The 25875-nt window shown below is 33.2% G+C and overlaps 1 protein-coding gene across 8 annotated transcripts in view; it reads right to left on the reverse strand.

The window, feature by feature from the left end:
• Nucleotides 1-2157: 2157 nt before the first annotated feature.
• The window catches only part of LOC143239330 (tyrosine-protein kinase CSK-like), a 47582-nt gene continuing 23864 nt past the window's right edge, over nt 2158-25875 (reverse strand). For 6 of the 8 annotated variants that reach the window (XM_076480303.1, XM_076480308.1, XM_076480305.1 and 3 more), the window contains exons 7-13: nt 17615-17717; nt 15841-16002; nt 14778-14877; nt 11481-11576; nt 10904-10990; nt 9994-10186; nt 2158-4372 (exon numbers count right to left, since the gene is read on the reverse strand). In XM_076480303.1, coding sequence (XP_076336418.1) covers nt 10010-10186; nt 10904-10990; nt 11481-11576; nt 14778-14877; nt 15841-16002; nt 17615-17717 — 725 coding nt within the window. In that variant the 3' untranslated portion in view covers nt 2158-4372; nt 9994-10009. The remainder of the gene's footprint in view (nt 4373-9993; nt 10187-10903; nt 10991-11480; nt 11577-14777; nt 14878-15840; nt 16003-17614; nt 17718-25875) is intronic. The other 2 variants (XR_013021126.1, XM_076480304.1) reach the window with 2 other exon arrangements.

Consider the following 25875-nt stretch of genomic DNA (forward strand, 5'->3'; position numbering starts at 1 on the left):
TACAAATGTTAAAATGATTTGTTTATTGAGGTTCATATGTTACTCAAAAGCCATCTGCACTATCTGTGCCTAATCTTGAAGTAATGGATTAGAAGGATGACGACAGCTAGTCAATACCATCCACCACCAATTTTTAGATTACTCTTTACCAATGAATAAGTGGGATTGAATGTAACATTATAACAACCCAAAGGATAAAAAGGAGAGTATTTTTAGTCATATGATTCAAACCCATAATCCCCAGATTGCAAGTCAAGCCCTACTAACTAAAATCACTAATTTTATGTTTTATTATGCAAAAAGGACCATGACTAAATGTAACAAAAGAAAACCAAAGCTCATGTACACACACACAAACATGATGAGTACATGTCATAGTCATGGATATATGTTCTTGTACCTTCTGTTTTTAGTTATACAATGGCAGGTGCAGAGAGTTATTTGTTTATTGGTACTAGATATCTTGCACTCATTAATAAAGGGGAATAAGAAACTTCTTTCTATGATTAATACCTTAGATATAACAAATTAATATTAATCCAACATAACTGGCCCGGCATGGCCAAGCGTGTTAAGGTATTCGACTCGTAATAATCTGAGGAGTTGCTGGTTCGAATATCGGTTGCACCAAACATGCTTGCCCTTTCAGTCATAGGGGCATTACAATGTAACAATCAGTCCCACTATTCGTTAGTAAAAGATTAGCCCAACAGTTGGTAGTGGGTGGTGATGACTACCTGCCTTCTATCTAGTCTTACACTACTAAATTAGGGATGGCTAGTGCAGATAGCCCTCGAGTAGCTTTGCACAAAATTCAAAACAAACAAATCCAACACAGCAGCCAAACATATAAAGGTTTACTCTGGAAATAATTACTCACTCCTGTATGTCAAACTCACTGTTAACTTGTAGTCAATGCTTAGATTAAGTCAATATTACCCACTATCAGTTTTCTCCAATGTGCCATAAACTTTGTTATTCTTGTCAAAATACCCACATAGACAGGGCACACTGAGTTTCAGTTATGTGCTAAATACAGTACAAACAATCCAACAACAAATAATTACATGCAGTTTTTGGTTTATAATTTCACATTAGTCCACATTCTTACTTCGGCCATCCACTGGTTTGTCAATTTCTGAGAATTAACTTGTTTATATATGTATATATAATGAAACTTCTAGCTGGTCCTAGGTCCCAGAGTGCATGCACTTCTTGTGCATTTCTAAGCCACTTTGAGATGCTTCATATTTATATTATTTGTTATGAGAACAAACAGTAAACACTTGACTCTATGTCAACTTTTACTTGTGTTCCAATGATCAAAATATTTAAACAGGTACTGCATACAAGCATTTAAACATAATTACAATGACTGGACCAATTATGTACAAATTGGTTATTTTATGGAATTCTGAGGCAATACTTTAACACACCATTTTTTACTGACCAATCATTCAAACTTTCTTTTAAAAGACATGAAATATAACATACGTTCATGGATGAACTTCTGTCTTTCCTACTATTTTGTTTTCCAAGTCTAAAGAAAACTAATTCATGCTGGACTTTTTATGCATTGTGATAGTCATTTTTTCAGAACATTTTGGCAGACTATGCATCAGAGCAGTAAGGCACAATTTGGTTACAATTTCTTCTTTTATTCTGTGAAACATGCTGAAGTATTTCTGATATGCATTTAAATATAAAGATACCTCACTGTGTGTCATATAATTTAGCTGAAATAAAATAAATTTTTCAATTTTTGACAACAAGCTTCTGACTTAAAATACATCGTAAACATAAAAGTAACAAAGACCTATAAATTCAGTACAAATCATGACCAGATTCTTTCCACTTAACTGCAAAATGATAATAGAACTTATGAAACTGGAAATAATTTTGAAATTTATGATGGTTAATACAATGGAAGCACATTCTGTTTTGTAACAAAACTTATTATGAATATTATTACGAATCTGAACACTACTATGTTTTTTGCTCACTTTAAACAAATTGGGTGGGTGGTCAATTTAGACACTGAAATAGTTTAAATCTACCAAATAGAAGCTAAGTCTCATTCCTCATTTTGTAAATGTATATATTATAATAGTAACTGAAACTGTCAGTGAAATAATGAACTTTTTCTTTGATCAGATGAAAATAATAAGCATGCTTTATTTACACAAAATGTTTATTTTTTTCCTTTAATATAAAAATGTATCATCATTAGTTTCACAGTTGAGTAGGGGGGCTGATGTTTTCTATGCAATCTAGCATATTAAGTTTACTTTCAGCTCTTCTATGTAAAGCTAGACAGTGAGAAAAAAACAACATTATTAAAATCTCTGTAATGTAACACTGAAAGGATATACATTTTTAATCCAATATTGTTAATGACCTGTAACTGAATAGTCACATTTATTCACATTTTAACTTATGTTAAAATACTTTCTTTTTGCATATTATATACAGTATCATAACATAACTTTTTTTCCAAGTACAGAAAATAATAAACACAGGAGAACAGAACAAAGACTATAATAAAGACAGTAAACATAAATAAACTACTTCCAACTATATTTATCTTGTACAGAAAGTTTTTACATGTGGGAAACCATCATCAGTATCAAGGGTTGTAATCTCTTATGAAAACTGACAGAAAAAAAACAAAGACCTAATCACAGTAACCACAAGATTAAACTTTCCAATTAAACAGGTTTACAGTAAACCAAACGTGCTGTCACGGTTTAAAATAATGATCATTGTATTTATTTATAACCATTTAACACAACATTAAAACTTGTAAAATACAATAAACAAACACATTAGCAAATAGTTTCCCATATATTTTTCAATGTATACATTACAATATCTCTGCCAAGAATACCTGAACTTTACCATGTACTGAATCTCTACACCCTAGTAGCAGGTTACTATGAGGAAACTTTAACCCTAATCTACCTGAAAAAAAAACTATACTTGTAAAAGTCTAAGCACTGATTATAAAATCACACTTACCTCATACTTCTACTCTGTTTTAGAATTATTCTAACCTCTCAGTCTGGGGACATCAAGTTATGAACACGCTAACCAGTTTACAAAACTTCTTGTCCAGTATATACAAACCTCAAAATCTTAAAGCTACTTAATATTTGAAGTTTTCATTACAAATGCAGCAGTTTCACAAACAAATCTTCCTAATACTAGACATCTGGCCTTCGATAATACTCAAATGAAGAATTTTCAGTTAAATATTAAAATTAGATGTAAATTACCAGAGCATAAAGCCAGTTTACAATATATACACAATTTCATATTGTAATTTGTGAGGACACAGTAACCTTGGCTATGTATGACAGAACATTATTAACAAAAATGAATGCTTACCACATCATTAATATGTAAGATATTCTAAACAAAATATCAAAATTTCAATTTTCAGTGTTACTGTAATACACTTTTAGAGAAAAAGCAGAATATAAAGCCTTGTATACAAAGTCAAGAGTAATTTATGGGATTATGATGCAACATTCTTTCTTGTTAGTTTTTATTAAAAAATTTGTTAGAACTAAGAACTAATGGAAATGATTGTAGTGTCAAAATAGTCATTTTTTTACTACTCTACTTTCATCTATTAATAGAATTAAATTTCATATAAAAATAACTTAGCTTGTCTTACACATGCTAAATATTTATTAAACAATTTTTTTATAAACTGTTTATTCTGGTTAACACCTTTCCTATATTAATTCAGAAAACTGTTGTTACTAGTCTGTTCAAATATTTCTTTTGTGCCCATTACAAAGTGCATTTACTGATACAGCACAAAAATACGATCCACTAACAAAACAAATTAAAACTGATTCTAGACTGCAGCACACACATTTATACCTATTATTTTTATACTTAATACAAAATAATGAACATTCTGGAATTATCAAAAACAATTAAAACAAAACAAAAAATATGGTTGCTTCAAACATTAACAGCAAATGGGAAAATGCACTATCATATATATAAAATACATTTGAGTTCAGCTTAAGTAGCTTTGGTAAGGAATGAAGAAAACTGCTGAATAATATCTGTCATATGATAGTTTAAATAATTAATTTAACTTAATAAATTATACACCACAAAAAATGGATCAACCATACTTTTTTTATACTAAAGTCCAAAGTGTTTTCAGTAGGAGTAACAAAAGTTGCCAGCACATTCAAGGCCTTGGTATTACATTCTGGATTTTTATTATATTACTGGCAAATATCAGTGTTTCCTTTACTTCTATAAGGCACATACTGCCTAGTTGGTAGTAGAAACTTGCTTCCATGACAAATCAAAAATGAACTTGGAAGAATTGCTTCACAAACTTGACCTGCAAAAAATCTTTTGTTATATCTTCCACAAAAGCATTAATAAATTATTAAAGAATACGAGCAACTATAATGTTAAACAATCATTCTTGTTTTTAATTTATTATATCTGTAATGTAGTTCTGCTAAACAAATAGTTAGAATTTTTTGTGAGAAACATTTTTTTTCTTTCAACTACAGTTAATATTTTCTTAAGCTGAAAATGAATTTCTGATAAATACATGTTTAAAATGAGCTGCACTGGCATGTGATGACATCATCCCACAATAGTAACCCTCCACCAACAGGAGGGTGAAATAACCTTCATACATAGTAACTTTCCCTGTGCACTTGCATTTCTGATAACTTCATTCTTACACAAGGCAAGAAATAAGTGCACCATAGGTGTAAAGGATGAACTGGAATGTGTACAGATGTGGGTACCTACTGGAAATATATTTCAAGATTAGCAAATGTTAACTACCAAGAAATGGTAAAAATCCAATGATGAAAAAGACTGGTGCAAAACTTAAACCTAGATGATCTCCCTTCTAAAAGCACCCAAAGGGAAAGTCTGTGGACTGTAACATCCAATGGCAGAGGTTCCTTAGGGGCACACCTATGGGAGATCACATTTGGTCTCAACCAAGAGATACTCTTTGTCAAAAATGAAAAGGAAGGAAAGGCAAATGAACCTGAAGTATCACATGGATGGGTAGTAAATGACTGAGACCAAGTAATCACCAAGCCAGTATGAGTTGTGTGATTAGGGTACAGTCAGACCATATTGAATATGTTCACCTTGACACTACTGTACCAACTCTGACTGCAGGAAAAGGGCACATGAGCTGTGTGAGAAGTGGCATATACAACATTGATAGTATCACAACTGCTCTATTTCTCAAAAGTATTGTGCTAAACCCAACCACTGAAGCACATTAGCTGTGTGAGAAGTGGCATATACTACACTGACAGTGTCATAACTGCTCTATTTCTCAAAAGTATTGTGCTAAACCCAACCACTGAGGATTCTCCAGATAAGTGCCCAGACCCTCACTGTATCACCAGCCATAAAGGTCTACTTTTAAAATTGGGCAATCACTTTCCTGGTGCCAACTTTTTTCATGATATTCCATGGATTTGATACAGTTTGGATCAAACAACTGTTAAAATTTGTATACCATAAGGATACCTCAAAAAGTCTTAAAGAACATCCCACCTTAAAGTAGAAACTGGTAAAGCCAGAGCAGATTAGCTGAACACTTTCTGTTATCCTGGCTCAATGATGATTCTGGAAAATAAACATATTCCAGGAGGCAACATCAGCCACCTGGCTGGATCCTGTTCACAGGAATGGCAGCAGAGAAAAGATGAATTGACTGAAAATATTCAGGAAAAAGATATAATGAAGGTGAGCTTAACAGCTCTTACACTCTGAAATGCAATCAGAGCCATTATCTGTAGCCTATTGCTCAGTAAACTGTGTTGTTAAAAGATCACATGTGTCAACTAAGTTATTCATACAGCAATATGTTGGTGTATAAGATATACATAACACACAATATTGAGACTCAAGAACTCAGGCTTTTAGTATTTTTTACACTATTTCCAAACTGAAAAACAAAATCATCACTAAATTCTTGTAACAACTTTAAATACTACTTAAATAATGGAATTATAATGTAGAGTTATTTTAAATTATTAGATCTAGTCTAGCACTTTTGGGTGAGAACAGTTAATAGAAGAAACCCTAAAAAATATCCATAAAAATTATAATAATGATAGCTCAAACATGACACAGGAGCTGGTCTGTTTTTTTAATGACCATAGGGACGAGAGATAGAAGGAAGGAAGATAAGAGAAAGGTACAGTTATCCTTCTGAGTGGCAGAAATCTGTGGAAGAAAAAACCAGGCTGGCTAGAGGAGTATAGAAGCACTGTGGAAGTGTGTGTAAAAAGCAACAACAGCATAGATATCAAAATGACAGTTCCTTAAGGAGATGAGAGGGAATGTGTCCAATCAAGAACTGAGGAACCTAAGAAAGAAAGAATCCACAAGATCCACTGGAGTAGGCACATGCACACATGCTCCAAAGGAGTGATGGGTCCCAGGGAAGCCAGAGTCCAAAACAGAGAAAACCTTCATGTACGATGAGAAATGAGAAGCACAAATGCTGGTGACCAGACACTCTACAGCTCACAGACAGAGATGAGAATGCTGAAACAAGACATAAAGAAAATGCCCACATGCACCAAATACTGAGTAGACATGAGAAAGAACTTTAATATCTTGATAAGCTACCCCAACCAAGTAGTCTCTTGCAAAAGAAGAGAAGTATGAAAAAATACCTTCTAAGAATTAGCCAAGTCTGATGGATGGAATGTAAAAAACATCTGGAGGACAAAGAAACAAAGGTGTATAAGGAAGGTATTCAACACATCAGACTTGGCCAACTGCAGACTAGGTAAAAAAAAACAGAGACATGGTCAGAGGCAGGAGAAATGGAAATAGGAAAAAGAGCAGAGAGAGAAGAAATGGAGAGACAAACTGTGAGAAAGAAAATGAAAAATTTGTTCTCAAAAACTGAGACCAACTGTAGAAAAAATGTAAAAGAAGGGTACCCACAAGGTCTGGTACAGGATAGCCACTGATAAGAAGAGCTATAAACTATATGTTGGGTAATGGGAGGTTGAAAAATGAGGAAGGTCTGGTGAAACACAAAATAGAAAGGGTAGGGATAGACTGAGAAGAAAAAGAGGACTGAAGCTGGGCAACCACAATGCAGGTCTCACAGGGAGAAATGAAAACATTTGAGGACTTCTAAGCAAAAGAAGGGAGCCTGATGGTGACCACATTCATAAGGTGGAGGAGCATGCACAGTAAATAGAAAGTTAACAAGACCCAAGGAGTCCCAACATCAGGAAAACTAAGCAAAGAGGGACAGAGCAATAGAAGTGGAACAAGCTAAGCTGACAAAAATGAGAAAACAGACCTCTTCAGAAACCACTTTGGTACACAATAAGGCACCTAAGACAAAAGCAGACAAAAAGTGTGGGTGTGAGTGAAGAGTTAGAGAAATAAAACAGGGCAAACCCTAATTACAAGTAAGAAGAAACAACTAAAGCAATCTCAAAAGTTGGGTTCATTGAGTAAAGAACAGGCAATATTAAATGGCACAAGAGAAAGACAATGAAAGGAGCCTATTTGGAATTCTTGATGACGAGAAACCCAGTTCAAATAAAAATGTGTCTCAGAATGGCTGGTATGGGTATTAACAGGTTAAGAAAACCTGAAGATGACCCAGGAAGGTTGAAATGTTGTTTTCTCCTTATCAATAAAAGTGTTAATACCCATACCAGCCATTCTGAGGTACATACCTGGAATATTATTCAGAAAGATATTAAACGAATAAAATTATTTCTCAAATAATAAAGTAGTATACAATGCAAATCATGTTAAATTTGTTGTTCAATAGGCCATTCAAAACTGAGGAGAAAGAAGGTAAACTAGAGGGATGGGAGTAGGAAGCCTAGTAAGCATGTGGTAATCCACAACACACTGAACATGGACTGCTATGTCAAAACATCTGACAACCTTCTAGAAGCCATAGCAGAAATAGAGCCAATATCATCACTCACGAAGGACTAGGTAGAAGCTACCATCACTTAAGAATTCAAGATAATAATTGTTGGAGAGCAACTGTAACATGATGCACCAGCTAAGTTCATATTAAACACATTAATTTTGATGGGAGTAAACTCATGGCCAGTGGCAAGCAAATCTCATTAGTAGACAAGCAAGAGAAACAGCATTTGTGTGTGTAGAGGAGAGTTATTGTCTCTGAAGAAAATATAAAAGCCTGGCAAAACATAAATTACTGCTGTTATAATTATATTTAAGTGAAAAAACAAAACATAGAGAGGAATCAAAATGAATTTCTGACCAAAAGTTTCACTCATGAGATTTATCAATCCTGCTTATTTATAACCAGTTTCATAGAAAATGTTAAAAATTAACACATTTTAATTTTTTTCTTACTTTAATTGAGTCATATCTCCTCATTAGGAGGTAGCTTATGAAAATATGTTTGTGCCAGGTAATAAAATAATTAAATTAAAAAAACATCATTTACCACTTAGTAAAAAAAAAAAAACACAAAATATGGCTGGCTATTCTGATGCAATAGTAACAGACAGGAGCAATTGTTGGAGATTCTTTATAACCTACCATTTAAATCCACCCAGATTTCATAATTACTGATTTCAATCTCTCATATCTCAATTTTCAATGAAACCAAACTTTTAGGCTTACATCCAGAAAGTTAAACATCTAGTATCACCATTTTACTAACCAACCAGTTTACATTACAGTACACAATCTCGATATGATTTCAAGTACTCTAATGCCTAATTTTGATAAATCTAGTACTTGGTGCCCAACTTTTACATATCTAGTACTCTCATATCAAACTTGACATATCTAACATTTTTCACAAATTAACCTTAATAAATCTAATACCTTACACTTAACCTTGACATCTCTAGTACCATGACATCTAATCTTGACAAATCTAAACTGTCACCAATTAAAATTGATATATTCAATACTCAGACACTTAATCGTAATAGACTTTTTTATCCTACCACTTAATATTAGCAAAACGTTTAGCATTCTGTAATCTCATCCTGACAGAAATTTTAAAATTTTGCCAGTTAAATTTATAATTTTTATTATTCTATCACCTGAACTGTAGATAAATTCTACTAGTCTATAGAATTATTATAAGAGATGCATCACTTTACCACCTAATGTTGACAAAGTTTTTAACATTCTATGATCCATCCTGGACCTTAACAGAATTAATACATTGTCACTTATCTTGATAAAACTGTTAGTAAACCCTAATTTTATTTTCTTGTTACTACCACTTTTAATAACAATTTTATTGATGTATTGTTACAGCAAAAGAGTAGCCCAAGAGTTGGAGGTGGGTGGTGATGACTAGCTGCCTTCCCTCTAGTCTTACACTGCTAAATTAGGGACGGCTAGTACAGATAGCCCTCGAGTAGCTTTGTGCGAAATTCAAAAACAAACATACAATACTTTACTTTGGCCATTACAACTTATTTAGCAAATATGTTCATTATATTCTATAAGTTATATGCATGTTCATTTCTATATTGCCTTGCTGTAACAATACATCAATAAAATTGTTATTAAAAGTGGTAGTAACAAGAAAATAAAATCAGGGTTTACTAACAGTTTTAATAACAATTTTATTGATGTATTGTTACAGCAAGGCAATATAGAAATGTTAAAAAATTGTTATTAAAAGTGGTAGTAACAAGAAAATAAAATTAGGGTTTACTAGTGTAATTCAAAATCTCATTTGGGATTAACTTCCACAAAATGAATGCCATTCTGTTCCAGTTGTATCATAAAATTATAAATAATTTCTTCATAGTCAGTTTCTTAAACATTATTTGATGTAACTTCCACAAGATCCTGTCAATTAAGGAAATTTGAATATAATGTACAATAATGAATTCTTCAGCTAAACATTTTAAAGCATACTACAACTCAATCTCAAACTAAACCTAATCATAAACTTTTTATAACAGCTCAAACCCATTATTTACTTACCAACCATTCCAACTATTCAGAATGCCAAGGATCTTAAGTGCTCAAGTCTCATTAAAATATCTGTAAAAGAAGGACGTTTGTTTGGATCTAAGTCCCAAGACTGTTGCATAATCTCATAAACCTCTGGAGAGCAACCCTCAGGAGCTTCCATACGATACCCTTTTTCTATATGTTTTACTACATCAGCCAATGGCTAAAATAAAGGTACAATGTAAGTGATAAATATCTTAGCAAAAAAACCTTAATTAGTTAGAAATAAAAATAAAGTAATGATAAATTCAACAGAAAAAAACAATTTGAAATTATTATCAATTAAATAATCATATAGCATGAAAACTGCTCCACATAGGAATAACAGAATAAGTAAGCTTCAAATACATCAATTTCTCAATCCTCCCAAAAACATATATTTGAATTCAAGGTGACAAAATGAATCATAAAATACATAAAGAAGAATGAGTTAAATTTCCTTTTAATAATTCAACCCTTAAATTACGAATGGAAAACACTAGTTTCTTCAATACATTTTTCAAAACTATTTATGTATCAAACTTTGATAGTGACAGGGTCCCTATTAACATATGAATCCCACAAAAATAATACTGTCAGTATTAAAAGTAATCCCACCAATTACTAATGGGGTTTTCTGTGCACTTTATGTATAAACTGAGTGATTTTGCCAAATGTTTTGATTTTTTATAAAAACTGTCATAACAAGCAAAACATAGAATTACTAATTAGTGAATGGTACACAAACAGATAATTTAAAGATTGGATAATAATATATATAATTACTTCAAAAGATACTATACTAAAATGAATGTATTAAATATCATATTAAGAAAGAATTGATAAAAATAATATTGAGATTCTATATAATGAACTAAATAAAAAGAAGTAACAGACTTACAATTCTTGGGTAAGGCACTCTACCAAAAGAATAAATTTCCCACAGAAGAATTCCAAAACTCCACATATCAGATTTATTTGAAAATTTCTAATAAGAGAGAAAAGACATTAAAGTTTCATTTCTGCACAGCCCAAACTATACTCTTATATGACTTCTAAAGTAAACTTTAAGGAACTGAGTAGATATCGTACAGTTTGCACTGATGTCACATGTACATGTAAGACATTCACCTATCTGCCATACATCTACCCAGGTTCATGAATAGAAATGCCCTTTCTAATTCGCATACAGTATTATACAATAAATATTATAAATATGTACAACTCAAGGATTTTATTACATATTTAACATGCCCCACATTTTCTCCAAATTGCAAACTTTAGACACTTTAAAAAAAAACATTCATACAACTTGCAACATATTTAAAATAATTACACATCTTCACTAGCTTTGTGTCTGAAAAACACTATATCAAATCAGTTCTCTCACAGTCCAACTTGTGTTTGTTAAACATCACAGCTAAGTAATTAAGGCATATTATACTTGTTACTTTACAAATAGTTCTGCTACAGCTTACACTGAATTTCAGAGCTTCTGGTGCAGTCCATTTGATAGGAAACTTTCCTCCTTCCAAATTAAAAGATTCCTCCCTTGCAAGACCAAAATCAGACACCTGTAATATGTAAGCCAATAAACTTAAAACAATGATGACTATAAGATAACAAATAGTTTGTTTTTCATGACTGTTTCTTTGTTTTGAATTTTCACACAAAGTTACACAAGGGCTATCTGCACTAGACATTCCTAATTTAGGAGTGTAAGACTACTACCCACCACCAATTCTTGAGCTACTCTTTTACCAAAAAATAGTGGGAGTGACCATCACATTATAATGCCCCTATGGCTGTAAGGATGAGTGCATTTGATGTAACATAGATTTGAGACTGCAACCCTCAGATTACAAGTGCTCTAACCACCTGTCCATGCCAAGCCTTGTATTAGATGAGAGTTCAGATAAAAACAAATTCTTTATATATTCTAGACTCATAAACCTGCTATAACTTGTATAAATTAGTTGTTCTGCATAAACTAATATCACAAACAACGTTTAAACTAAACTAAATTGATTTGTTTTACAAAGTAGAGAAGTTTAGCAACAAAAAACATATGCTCCCTTCCCTGCATTTATGGAGTCCTATCACAACAAATCTGTCAGTATGCAATTCTGGTAGAATGATACCATCCCAACTTTTGAATCCATGAACCACAAAGAAGCAAGTTCCCAACAGCAACCACTTTACTTTGCAATTATTTATTACTATATTTTTGCTTTTCTTGATGACACTATGAAACCAATGTGAATAACACAATTTTAATACTATTCTTCCTATGCAATTGAAGAGTTTATCTGAAATAGGTTCACCTCAAGGTTCTTTTTAAGAATAGTAATAATAATAACCAATTTGATTTAAGTTGCATGTCTTTTTCACTTTTTTAAATGATAAGGGAGCTTTATTACCATGATGAAATCACTTCCCTTTATAATTAACAAACTATGTTATATAATAATTATAAAATATACATTAATTATGTGCAAGTTATATACTATGTGAGATACATTATATGCTAAATGTTTATGTTTATTTTTTGTCTTTAAGCACAGAGCTACACAATGGACTATAAAATAAATGCAAAAGCATTTTTGCATTTTGATGTTCCTTGTCTAAGTTACATACTTCAATTCAATTTTAGCTGTATTTACTTTATTAACAATTACACCTGAGAACAAGCCTTATAGCTTAATGGACATATAAATTTATAAAAAAAAATATGTTTTATAAATACCGGGTGTTCGGAAAGTCACTGTGCAGTTTTGTAATCATATGTCTCTTCAGTGTATTTCAAGCCAGCAACTGATAGCAGTGTTTTGAAACAAAATAAGAAGGATCCAAGCCTGTATTGATGCCAACGGGGGTCACTTTCAACATTGTTTATAATTTTCATTCATATTTACCTCTTGTATTCTATATTGAAATATGTCTGTTAATAAATATATAAGTGCACAGTGACTTTCCAAACACCCTGTATATACAAGACTTTACTATATGTAAAGTGCCTTTTTAATAAAAACATGATAAAACATATTTTTTATGTAATGGTTTGGTTTGTTTTGAATTTTGTGCAAAGCTATACGAGGGCTATCTGCACTAGCCATCCCTAATTTAGCAGTACAAGACTAGAGTGAAGGTAGCTAGTCATCACAACCCACCACCAACACTTGGGCTACTCTTTTACCAACAAATAGTGAGATTGGCCATCACATTATAACATCCCCATGCCTGAAAGGCAAGCATGTTTGGTGCAACAGAGATTCGAATCTTCAATCCTCAGATTATGAGTCAAGTGCCTTAACTACCTGGCCATGCCAGGCCTCTTACGTAATGACAACTTCCTAACGTCGAATTCAAAACACAAATGTACATAAACTTATTCATATTTATTTTGCTAAAGTAAAATGAGAAAAAGAAACTCAGTTGATAAAACACAAATACCAAGACAAAACAAACTTTTGGAAACAAAGAACTTCTAGAAAATGTTCATATTTTATACCAACTTATCAGTTGGAGAATAAAATGTATTACATATTTTATTCTATAAATGTGTGCATTTTTTGTATCTCACTATAATGATATATTTCCTCTGACATCTGAAACTCTGACTCGTACCCCATTAAAATTTAACACACAAAATTCAATATTTTAGTGTATTTTTTAATATTTACTTTTAAATTAAGAAATTAACTAATGTATCACACTAACACTTGAATTATAACACTCAATTTGATAACTAATTGATTGAATAAGTTCATAAAATAGTAGTTTAATAAAGTTTTGAATGCAAGTTAACAAACTAGATAACATGGCCTTTTGACTCACAACCTGTGTCAATAGGGTTAATGGAAACTCAAAAATATTAGATTTTCTCACAAGGAAACACCTAATAAAATCACAGGATGCTATGTTTAACATACAAAAAAATCTCAATTAATTTGATCACATCCTACCTATATATTCCATAACAACTCAACCATTCAAAATCAGAATTTACTTTCATACTTAAGAACTATTAAACTTTATGATTCTTAGGTAAACCTTCATTTAAATACACTGCAAAGAAGATGATTTATTTATGCCAACATTTACTTGTTGATTTTCACATAAATTACACAAGGGCTGTTTGCACTAGTCATCCCTAATTTTGAAGTGACACAAAAAAAACAAGTCAACACCATCCACTGCCAACATTTGGGATACTCTTGCCAGACTGAATAGTGGAATTTGATCACTGCTTTTTATAACACACTCACAACTCAAAAAAAGAATGAGTCGTTTTGTTGTTGTTTTTTTTGCTGGTAATAAACCATGAACAACAGAACCTGAACTTCACAGTATCCTAATCATTGAAGCAAGTTCAGCCCCTTAATTATTTTTCTATTTAATTTCAAAAACTATTTCTCTAAATGTAATTAAAAACTACATTGAAAAGTTAAATGAGTATAAACATAATTACCAACAAATGTATTGAAATCAATTCAGTAAGAACAACAAATAATGGAAAGTTTTAAATAAATATCTTCAGTCTTAAAATGCCAAAATATCATCCCAATTATGCTGTGGAAAAATGTTATCAACATAATCTATGTATTTCACAAATATTAATGTAATAATCATCACTATAATGCAGACACCTAATAAAACTCTAACATTTAGTTAAGAAATTAATTTGAACTTCAGTTTCTATCTTATAATAAAAACCCTTCATGTCTGAAGTTGCAACGCTCTATTTCTAGTTAATTATAAAAGATAAGTAATACTTTGGCAACTCCTTCTTCAGAAATTAGGACATTTCTTGCAGCTAAGTCACGATGTACCACATGTTTGGATTCTAAATATGCCATTCCAGCACAGGTGTCCCTTGTGGAAAAAAAAAAAATTTTAATTAAAATTCCCACAGAGTAGAGTAACCAAAATTCTGTAAACAAATACGAAATGAAATGTAAAAAACAGATACTCACTTCTACCAAAACTCCACTTACAAAAGTATTAATAAAATGAAATGAGCCATATAACTAAAACATTACTCAAAAATTGTATGTATTCTTTAGTAAACACTGTTTAAATAGTTTTTATATGGAATAAAGCAATAGATTTAAAGAAATTAAATTAGCAATTAATTCTGTTTCAAAAATTTTCCAATATAAAGCAAAAAGGTCTTCAAGTGTCTACAGAGAGTCTAAATAAACTGCTATTCTTTTCTATTCAGGAATGTAGAAAGAAGTTAAATTTATGGTGGTATAAGCTCATAAAATTGTCATCTGTCTCAAGTTAGGCTAAATTAGGCCATTCAAATTAGCCCATTACAACAATGGTGAACAGCAAACAAAATTCTAACAAACTGAGTTGTTGTTTTTTTTATAAATTTTCTTCAGCTAACAAAACATATCTTAAAATTAATGTAGAAATTCACTAATCTTTTCAATAAAGACATTCAGTACACATGCAACCATAAAGTTTGATACACGTCAATGTTAAAATAGTATAAAGGGTAAATAAAATTTGAAAAATCAATGAGTTTGTGGTAAGGTCAATATAATTAAATATGAGAACAGTTTCTTAGAAGGAAACTCATATTTGAAAATTCATAGTTTTTATATGCATAAAAAAATGAAGACATATTTCATTAAAGCTACATTGTGCTTTTTGCTGTTTTCAATAAAATATACATATTTTTATTTCCTTTATATTCTTTCTTCTTCCAGTATTAGAGTAAGAATAGGGTTAATAACAAATAAATTGTGTATTATGTGTAACCCCAAACACTACAGTTGGATTAGAGATTAAAAGTTAAGATATACAACCAGATGAAATATAATTTACGTTGCAAATGCTATTTGGTCTTTCTTAGAAACGTGCTGACGTCCCCTAGATCGCAAGTAATCCACTAAAGACCCTTTGGACATAAATTCTGTGATGATGCAGACAGACGGTCCATCAAAAACAACTCCAATAAGTTGAACCAAGTTTGCATGTTGTAAAGTTCTGTTAAAATAAACAAACATAATAATTCAAAACAAAAAAAATTGCATATCAGCAAACCTCAATAAACTACAGGCTTAAATAAATCTCAGTAATAACTGCAGAGAACCATTCTATGAATTTTCTCACCTTTTACATAAAAACAAGCTGAGCTTTCCCAAGAAAAAACTAAGGCAAACTGTAAAATTCTGAACTAGAATATATTAAGTTGTAATTTTAGCAGTACATCACACTTATTAATTTAAAAATGTTCAGCATTACACAAATGAGTCAATAAATGTGCCTAACTATTTTTTATGATAATTACTTTATAGTAGAATATTCTTTTCATTTTGCATTTGGTCAACAAGTGTAACAGGAAGTTAAAGTTCATTGGCTTTCAGAAATGTTTCTCAAAGAGAATATAAAAATTATACAAGACTTTTTACGAAACAGGTTGTACAAGCTGTCTATTCTCTTCTAGACTTGATACCAAATGTCAAATCTAAAATACCTATTACACACACTAGTAATTAGTCAAAGAAATCTGAATAAACAAACAGAGAAAAAGAACAAAAAGTTCATCTCACATTATACAACAGAGTTCTATAAATTACTAACTTTACCAATAGCAAATATATTTTATTCAACAAATAATACAATTCATAAAAGAAATGTGGACTACAGTTTACTTATAACTATTTTAAGAGCAAATAAGAGAATGATACAACAGTTTTACTTAAACCTTTGGAATATAACATACTTGTAAGTAAAATGAAAAAAATATATAAATGTGAATACTTTTTTTGAAATTTCCAAATTGAAATCCCAATCATACTAGTGTTTTAATAAAATATCTTCTAGGTTCTAGGAAGATTTTGTCCCATGAAATTTCAATACATTTAAAACATACACTTATAAATAAGTACTTGTGGTCATAAAATAGTTAACAACATGCTAGCATTTTTATTGTATGTCAATATTAAAAAAACATAAGTCAAGATTTAAAAATTTAAACATCAAAAACCACAAGAATAGGGTTATGTAAACATAATTAGGTTATGCACAACTGCCTTTAAACAACTTGCTTTACCAGTATTATCATACTGCTGCAGGATGTTATTTACATGCATGTCCATTGTCTGATATTTTCTCTTTTACAAAGTCTGTCACCATGACAGCAACCCCTGCCTGAATCTTGATTGGACTAACAGTTGCAATGTGGTTGTACTCACCAACATAAGCAATAATTTCTGGTACTGTCACATCAGGAATTGCGTGTCTGGGTGGGCTTTGCAAATGAAACACTTTTCACAGCACCACAAATTCAACACACCAATAATGTTTTTGGGGTTTTTTTTGAGACATTAAAAATGAAGCAAGCATTATCAAGGTTTTATTTTCTGTACTAGATGAAGGTTGGATATTATATATTTAAAAAGGGCTGCTATGGGTAGAGATAGCTCCTCTACTAGTGCTTTCTCTACCCATACCACCCATTTTTAAATATATAATTTTCTATACAAGTGGGTTTTCTCATCATCACAAAAGGTTGGATACTGAATGACAGGACCCATGTCGGGACCAGACATTCTGGGACAAAGTCTACTAGAACTCAACTTTTTCTGCAACTTACGTCATCACTGAAGCTTCGCCAAGAAATTTCTGAGTAGCTTTACTGCAGTCTTTTAAAATTTTGACAGCTACTTTTTGGCCACGTAAAGTTCCTAGTGAAACATCTGAGAAAAAAAAAAAAGAGAGAGAGAGAAAAACCATTATTAGTCAACTACCTTTAAGTGTACTAAACATAAATTATTTAGAGTAAGATCAAACATTTTTTTTAAAAATATAAATAAGTTTTCAGGCCTGCTAAAAAAATAGAAAAGAGTCATGCATGAAAGTGGGCCACAGGCAAGTCCAAAAGTTAACACTGTTTTATACCAAAAACGTATTTCCAACAATACTCACTTCCTTGTCTTTATACCCCCACTGTATTGTCCATAACAATTTAAATCTTGTGATTTTTATCCACCTATGTCAATTTGTCCCCTATACCAGATGCACATATATTAGCTCTATGTTATTACTTTACAAGGCAGTCTAAAGAAGTAAACCCAAAATTATTCATATTGTAGGGAGAAAGGGAGGAAGAGTGCAACAGAAAGTACACATTATTAGAAACACATCTGTGGTGTAGAATGCACATAAGAAACTTCTGCATAAAAAATTAAAAAAGGTGTGTGAAAATGAGATGAGGTAATAGCACACTAGTGAGGTCTGCATTACTTCTGGAACAGGTATATTATTCACTGAGATAACATGAAATCTAATTCCTTGGCAGTAAAGGCCAACTGGTCACAGAGGTAAGACTTAAACCTTATCAGCAGGACACAAATTCATTCAGAGCTCAATCAGGCAGACAAAGTCCCACTTTTCATCATGGGAATTGTAATGCTGTGGACCCAAATTAAGATTCAAGACAAAGTGGCTATGGCATGGGAACTGCTTTGTATTTGATCTTGATTAGTAATTTGGTGCTTTTAAAACCTAGCCCGTAAGTAACAGAACGTTGCACGTAAAGCCACCAGAATTACAAAGAGAAGGCAAGCCCTAACCCCAAAGTGAAAAATTGCAAAATGCAACACACCAAACTTGAAATTATCAGATGTGTCATGCCTCACTAAAACTGAAGAAACCGATATTACCAAGCCTGGGATTACAAACTAACTAATCCTATCTCCCCAACCTGAGGTGCATGGCAACACCTCCTGCCCCTGGAATTATGAGAAGGATTCACATAAAGTAAGTCAACCAGTGAAACAGGAATTGATGCCTTCTGCATGGAATTACAAGGAGTCAAAGGCCCTCCTCCACAATCATTGAAATGAAGAGAAGGGCCAAAATGAAGGGTCATGCTCAACACTACCAAAGCGTGAAAAATTACCTTTGAACCAGAACTGAAATGAGGCTCCAATGTAGACTGGTCCTGTTCCTGCTATACATCTGGGAAAAACATCCAAAGTTATTGGCAGGAGGTCACTCAGCTTCACACTCTTCTCTTTGAGTAGAATAAAGAATTCAAGCATCACTCAAAAGGAATAAACCCCTACCTACTACTCTAGCAACTAGAAACTTGGAATGATAAGGACTCTCACAATCCACTAGAAAAAATGAGGAGATACTTACATTGGGTAGTCCTAAGGAACAATGCTCTGGAAACAGTGCAATAGGTAAACCCTGTTCCCAATTTTTAAAAGCAAATTGATTCAAATTTATTTAATCTAGACATCAGTATAAATGGACAAAATCCTCTTAAACTAGTCCATGAGTTACAGTCCAGCAGTGTGTTAATTTTTGTGTTATACATGTAACTGTCTACCACCCAGAAAGCATACAAGGTGGTCTTATGGAACACAACATCTCAACAGAACACCCTAATATAAGGAAATTTTTTAACAGTCAACTGGTAGCTAGTGCAGATTAAGAAATAAGTATACCTGACCAGAAAATGCCTGCCACAGAACGGAATCCATACGAAAATGGCAAAAGAGTCCCAAAAAAAGAACAAATACACACAAAAGAAATGAAGTCACTCATCTCTCTTCAAACTAGTGTAGACATGGAAAATAGCCATAGGGGTAAATGAAAACCTTCTGAGAAGGCATATGCCAAGTATTGTAAATAATGAGGTATAAAAGTGTTAGGTGTGGTTAATATACCATCTCTACAATCTTCTCCAGCAGGCAACAAATCAAAGCTACTAGGGATACTGAGATATGGTTAATTTGATAAAATGGGACCCAAACAAGTATTTGCTCCTCCAAAAAATCAGAAAGAAAAAAATATGCACCAAATGACAAACCCAACCTGTCAAAGTGACATGGGATAAGTCATGTGACATCTTAGGATCCCAATGGATAAACAGTGATATGAACACTAAAATCCTTCAGTGCATGAAACATAACATGAAAAAGCTAAAACCAGACAGAAAAGATGGCTTGGGTCCAAGCAACCAAAAACATGAGAAATAGATGGAAGATGGATAAAAAAATGATGACATGAGCTTTAAAACCATTCAGTGCATGAAACATAACATCCAAGAGCCTGAACTAAATATAAATGATGACTTGAATCCAAGTGAAGATAAACATGAGAAATGGAGGCAAGATGGATAAGAGAGAAAGACTTACCTCCTCCTCTAGCTGCTGAAGTCTGGGGAACAAAGACATGTTAGGATACAACTGACCATAAGTGAAACAGTAAAGAGTCCTGTAAGCATGAATTGCAAACACATCCAACATCAATTGAAGAAAATAGGTCTTAAGCAATAGGTGATATAGGGAGTATGATATCAAAGGTTCAAAAGATAGAAGAGATAAGGCACAGAGAACCACCAAAATATTCCATTTAGGAAACTGAAAAGATGCCAAGGATGGATTACCACAAAATATTTTAGAAGTAATGACAAAACTGAAAAGTAGCTGATAATGCTGTTTTATGCAGAGAAATGAACAAAGGTACCAAACTTTCATTGAATAGCAATGCTAGAAATCAAGAAAAATGCAGCACACTGGGACGGAAAGGATTAAAACCATGTCTGAGAAACCACTGATGAAAATTAAACTATTTCCACTTACAAACATCAAACACAGAGATGCCAACTATTTCAAATGACTGAGCGTAATGATTGTAGACAGAGCCCTTTATCATTTGCAGCTACTAGGCCTGACCAATGTCTCTAAGCTGTTTATTATTATATTATTATTATAACTATTATTATTTATTACTGCTATAGATTGCTCATTTATGATTGTGTTTTGTGTATTGAATAAATAAATTTTAAAAAATTAGTTTGAAATTATGCCTTTTATTTAGTTCAGAGTAACAAACAGTAAGCAGAAAAAGCCTTTGTGTAAGGACTAGTTTATATCATGTTTATGACACTTACTGTAATAGTTTCAAAGGCTGTTGCAGCCTTTGCCTTCATGAAAATGTCTCTGGATGGTTGGGAGTTGTAACAACATTGTCCATTTGACTGCATACACATCTTGTGTGTTATAATACTGCTCAAAACTGAGGTGCTCTAGTTTGGTCTGAACTTGTTTTTTTTTTAAGTCACTAAACTAAATATCCTTTCACTGTCAGCATTAGAATGGAAGATTGTACGAATTCCAAGCATAACCCTACACAGAATGTCATACTTCTGGTTGCCATTTCCATCCTTAACTGTAGACAGCTGAACCCAAAACTTGTCAACATTCAACTGAAGGACAGTTTATGAGAAAGTATCAATTTGATAGTTCAAATATTGCCCTTTCAACTTGTCAATAGTGTCGTGCTCATGTGTATTGACAAGGTCAGGATATCTGTCTGTGAAGAAGCGTAGAGAAGAGAAATATTTGCTGACTTTCAGTTTTGGATTAGCAACCTCTGCGTGAATCAAAAGTTCATCATTTAGAGGGAAATGTTTCATCATGTAATTTGTAGCTGCAATATAGTATTTCTTGACACTGGTGTAGAAGCTTATCAGGTCCAGGTCCTTTTCATATTTAACAATGTATTCCTTGGCAGCATTTCCAATAGAAACTGCCTCATCAGATTTGTGTAAGAATTCTTTGTTGTAGTCAAGTTCAGTGATGTTGCCTTCAAGATGTTCTGGCTTAATGTATCTGACAAGTATATTTTTAACTTGTTTAATCAGAGTTCTATGCATAATGTGTATGCAAGGTTCTTCTCTTTGCAATATCAAATTGGCTCACTCAAATAGAGAAATTGCAGACTGAAGAAAAGAAGCAAAATAACAAGTTAATTTTGTTGTCCAAGAAAACTGTTAACTTATCTAACTTGCTCTGTGCATAACGTTTTTTGGTTACTTCCTTGCTAGCTTTCGTTTTCTTCTCTTTTTTCATTGATTGTCTCTTCTTTAGTTCAAGGTCAGACTGTCTAAACATATATTGAGTTATATCAAATGTTTCTTTGTCTGCTTTTGGAAACTATTGTCTTGTGTCCCTGTGTGGCTAAGAGGATGTCTTGACTGTGTCCCTGTGTGGCTGAGAGGGTATCTTGACTGTGTCCCTATGTGGCTGAGAGGATATCCTTTTGAATCTAATTTTTCCTTTTTACAGTGAAAATACTTCTTCACTGGCTTCCACATGTCCAATATTCTGTTAAAGCACACCCCAAGTGATAGCCATCTTGTGTTAACAAGTTGTAGAATTTTTCTTGTTTCTTTGTCATACAATCCTTGAAACTCTTTGAAATGTTGTTTTCTGCTAGCACTTTAGTCCAGAAAATAGTAGATATCTATCAATATATCAGAAACTGGGCAGGGCACTTCTCTGGAAGCTTTCTGAGCAGCAATATTCATGAGGTGACAGGCACAGCCCATGAAGTAAATGCTAGGCTGTCATCTTGAGATGTGTCCCATCTAAGACAGTTTTCCCATAGCATTTTCCTCTTTGTCAGTTCATGGTCCAAAAGCCCAAAAATATTCTCTCCCTTTGAAGCTTCTTTCCATTACACCATTGTCAAAAGAGAACAAACAATTTTTCCAAGCAAAGGGTCAAGATATCGTACAACCACTGGATACAGTTTTGAGTCATCCATGTCTGTGGATCCATCTGTGGCTAAACTGTAAACACTGTTAGTAAGTCTGCTTGAAATCATTTTGTCATCTTCATAACCCTACATTTGTAAAATGGCTGTAGTTTTGGTTGTAGCACAGCCATATTTTTTCGCTATATCAGAGTCTGGGAACATTTTTCTGAATAGATGTCCTGCATGATCGGCTACAGCTAGGGGTAAATTATGAGCAATGACGAATTGTGTGAACATCACTTCTGCATTTACGGTTTCATATTCTGAATTTTTGCATGTAAATGTCATTATCTGCATCGTTTTTGTCTTCGCCTCAGCCTTTTGTTGGTGAGATGCCGATTTTGTATATCTGGAACAATCGTTTATCCCGCCATGCACCACAGAAAAATCGATGTGACAAACTGTACAAAACGCATGACTGTCACTGACTTTTGATGCAATGACCAGATATTTTGCACTATACTCTTTCCTAAATTTTTGATTCACAGTTTTAGTCCTTTTAGAATTGCCAGAAACAAGACAATCTGGTGAACGAGGCCTCTTTTTTTCCATCTTGTGAACAATTGCATTGGTGTTTCTATGCCGCTTAGAAAACAAGAAATACCCATCTACATGAGCGCTGATTGGCTGACAAGCACTGATGACATAACTATGGATTCCCCCACGTACCCAGTATGGAGAAGCATTGCACTCAAACTATTGGTAGAAGTCGGAGATACAAATTTTTATTATTTCAAGCACAAACATAATTATCGCAAGTAGCGATTTGGACTATGTCTTTTATTTATTATCAAAATTTATTTGTATCTCAATAGAAATTTTCTTTTCACCCCTTTCAAGCTTTGGGGGGAACAATTTATCACTTTATTGTATAGGCCTATATAATATATAATAATTTGGGAGTTGCAACAAGTCGTAATATTTGTCTGTATGAATGTATAGTCGTAATGTATACACCAATATCGTGATTATTACGCTCAAATCATAATGATTGGCATCTCTGCAAACATAAATGCCAAACAGACTACATTAATAAAGATTAAATCATACAGGTCGATCCCTGATGTCTTGCAACAGAATGCATAAAAACCAAGCTTGAAAATGGGAAATGGTGATCAGAGGATGAAAAATGTCTGACTGAGAGTGACATAATGAAGGAGTGAAAAACAAGGCTGACTTAGACCAATATGGTGCCACCAGGGGAACTCAAGAGAATATGGAGCATAACAGTGCAAGAGCATTAGATGACAAATGAACTGTAGGGAGTATGTAAAGATAAATATCTGTCCTGGTTGAGACCATCTATGCCCAAAACCTAAGAGTGAGAAACAAGAGACCAGAAGGACAGGAACTAAGCATTCAAGTGACTGGAAAAAAAACTGATCTGGGGTGTTCTGAAACAAGTACAGATCCAACTAAAACCTTCAAAGCATTCATTTCATGAGGAGAACTGTTGGGACAAGACACTAAATTTGTAACACTTAGTACATCAGATGACTGTGAGCCCAGAAGAGAAGATGCAATGTCTGAAAACAAAACAAAACCTGGAGTGAGTGCCCCCTTGCTTGGAGATGTAAGAGATGGCAGTGGAATTATCTGAGTGAAGCATTACCACCTCCCCAAACAATAATTCAAGAGCCTGAGGCATAGCTTATTGCCAGAAGATTTAAAAGACTGATGTGGAGAGAAGAATCTTTTTCTATCCAGAAGTCTTTGAATTCCATCTCTATACATAAGCTCTTCATCACTAGAGAAATGAATGTGTGAAAAGACATATCTCTGGAAGGGAGAGTGGGAGAAAGATACCTATTGTCATGTTGTCCCTGTTCAACCACCAGCCAAGAACAAGACACCTGGAAGCTAATAGGGTACCAGACAATCCAGTGCATCCATGTAAATGTTCCCTTGGTCTTATAATGACCAATGAAGTGAATAATTCCAAGGGTTCCCACATCCCCAAAAGAAATAGTACTGGATGTGATGGTAGAAAAAGCCCCATTCCAAGTGTAGAGGAGAAGATATGAATTGAAAAATACCCTTAAATGGATAAGGTATTTTATGAGAATAAGAAGAGACTTCCCCTTTTTCTTATACAAGAAATTCATCTCTCGCAGCTTTGGATACAAGAGCTAAAGTGTGAAGCTCTGCCAAGTGGCTTAAAGAAGCAAGTTGTACAAATAATAGGGAACATGAATGCTCAATGAGTGAAGATCATGTGAAAAGGATCTAACTATCCCATAGAAGATGTACGGTGCAGATGTGAGACCTGAGGGTAGAGCACCAAATTGTAAAACCTGATTTTCATGCACAAAACAAAGATAACAACCTGAAGAAAAGAGATGTCAATGACATCAAACTTTTCATTCACAGACCCAGTGCAAATTCCCAGGGAGGGAAATAAACAACTCTATAGTAAACCAATGAGGCTGAAGGAAATACTTGAGACAAGAGGTTATTGACAGGCCATCAACTGCTTGTCTTCTTCAGCACTACAAACAAACAAGAATAAAACCCTAAATAGAGGATGAAAGATGCTGGATAACTGCATATAAAATAATTCCTGAGGAGGAGCAATATAACTGGCAAGGGCCAATCCATTTGCAAGAACCTTAATGACCCTTAAGGCCTCAAAGGACCACATCCCATGAAGTAGTCACTGATACCATTGTTAGCATTCCACAAAAGCAAAAGTGCCCATTGATACAAACAAAATCTCTTTTACGTTCCAAAGAAATGTGAAGTTGACAATGAAGGTTGGGAAAACCTAAAAGAATATGCATGAAACCATCTAATAGAAGAGTGGGAAAGGCAAGAGGCTAGTGTCCAAAAAGAAGAGTATAATGGGCTATATTCACCCAAGATTCCATGGATCTAGAATTCCTGCAAAAATTGAATGTCTGAGAAAAAGAGCTTCTCTAAGACCTCTGATACTGAAGAAGGAAGTCAATTACTCTTAAGCAAGGTACCTCTCTCTCCAAAAGATTCCAACAATAAAGCCACCAAGAGACCAGTAAAAGAGCAGACTGATAACTGTACTATAGTAGAAGTCAATAAAGAAGATCCTCTGATAATTGAGTTGGAGTCTTGTGATAGGCCTCAGATAACAGTTGCAAAGAAAATAAAAAATTAAAAATAACTGTAACAAACAGATGAATCTGGAAAAACTGTGCAAGGTTAAGACAAACAGTGGCATCATGTATAAAACCTTAAATAGGGAGAAGAGGATCTAGCCTGTGAGAATCTAAATATGGGTTCCCCAAACAATGGAAAGCTAGGACATGCTGATCCAATAAATGGGAA

This window comes from Tachypleus tridentatus, chromosome 13, assembly GCF_004210375.1.
Source record: "Tachypleus tridentatus isolate NWPU-2018 chromosome 13, ASM421037v1, whole genome shotgun sequence".
Classification (NCBI taxonomy): domain Eukaryota; kingdom Metazoa; phylum Arthropoda; class Merostomata; order Xiphosura; family Limulidae; genus Tachypleus; species Tachypleus tridentatus.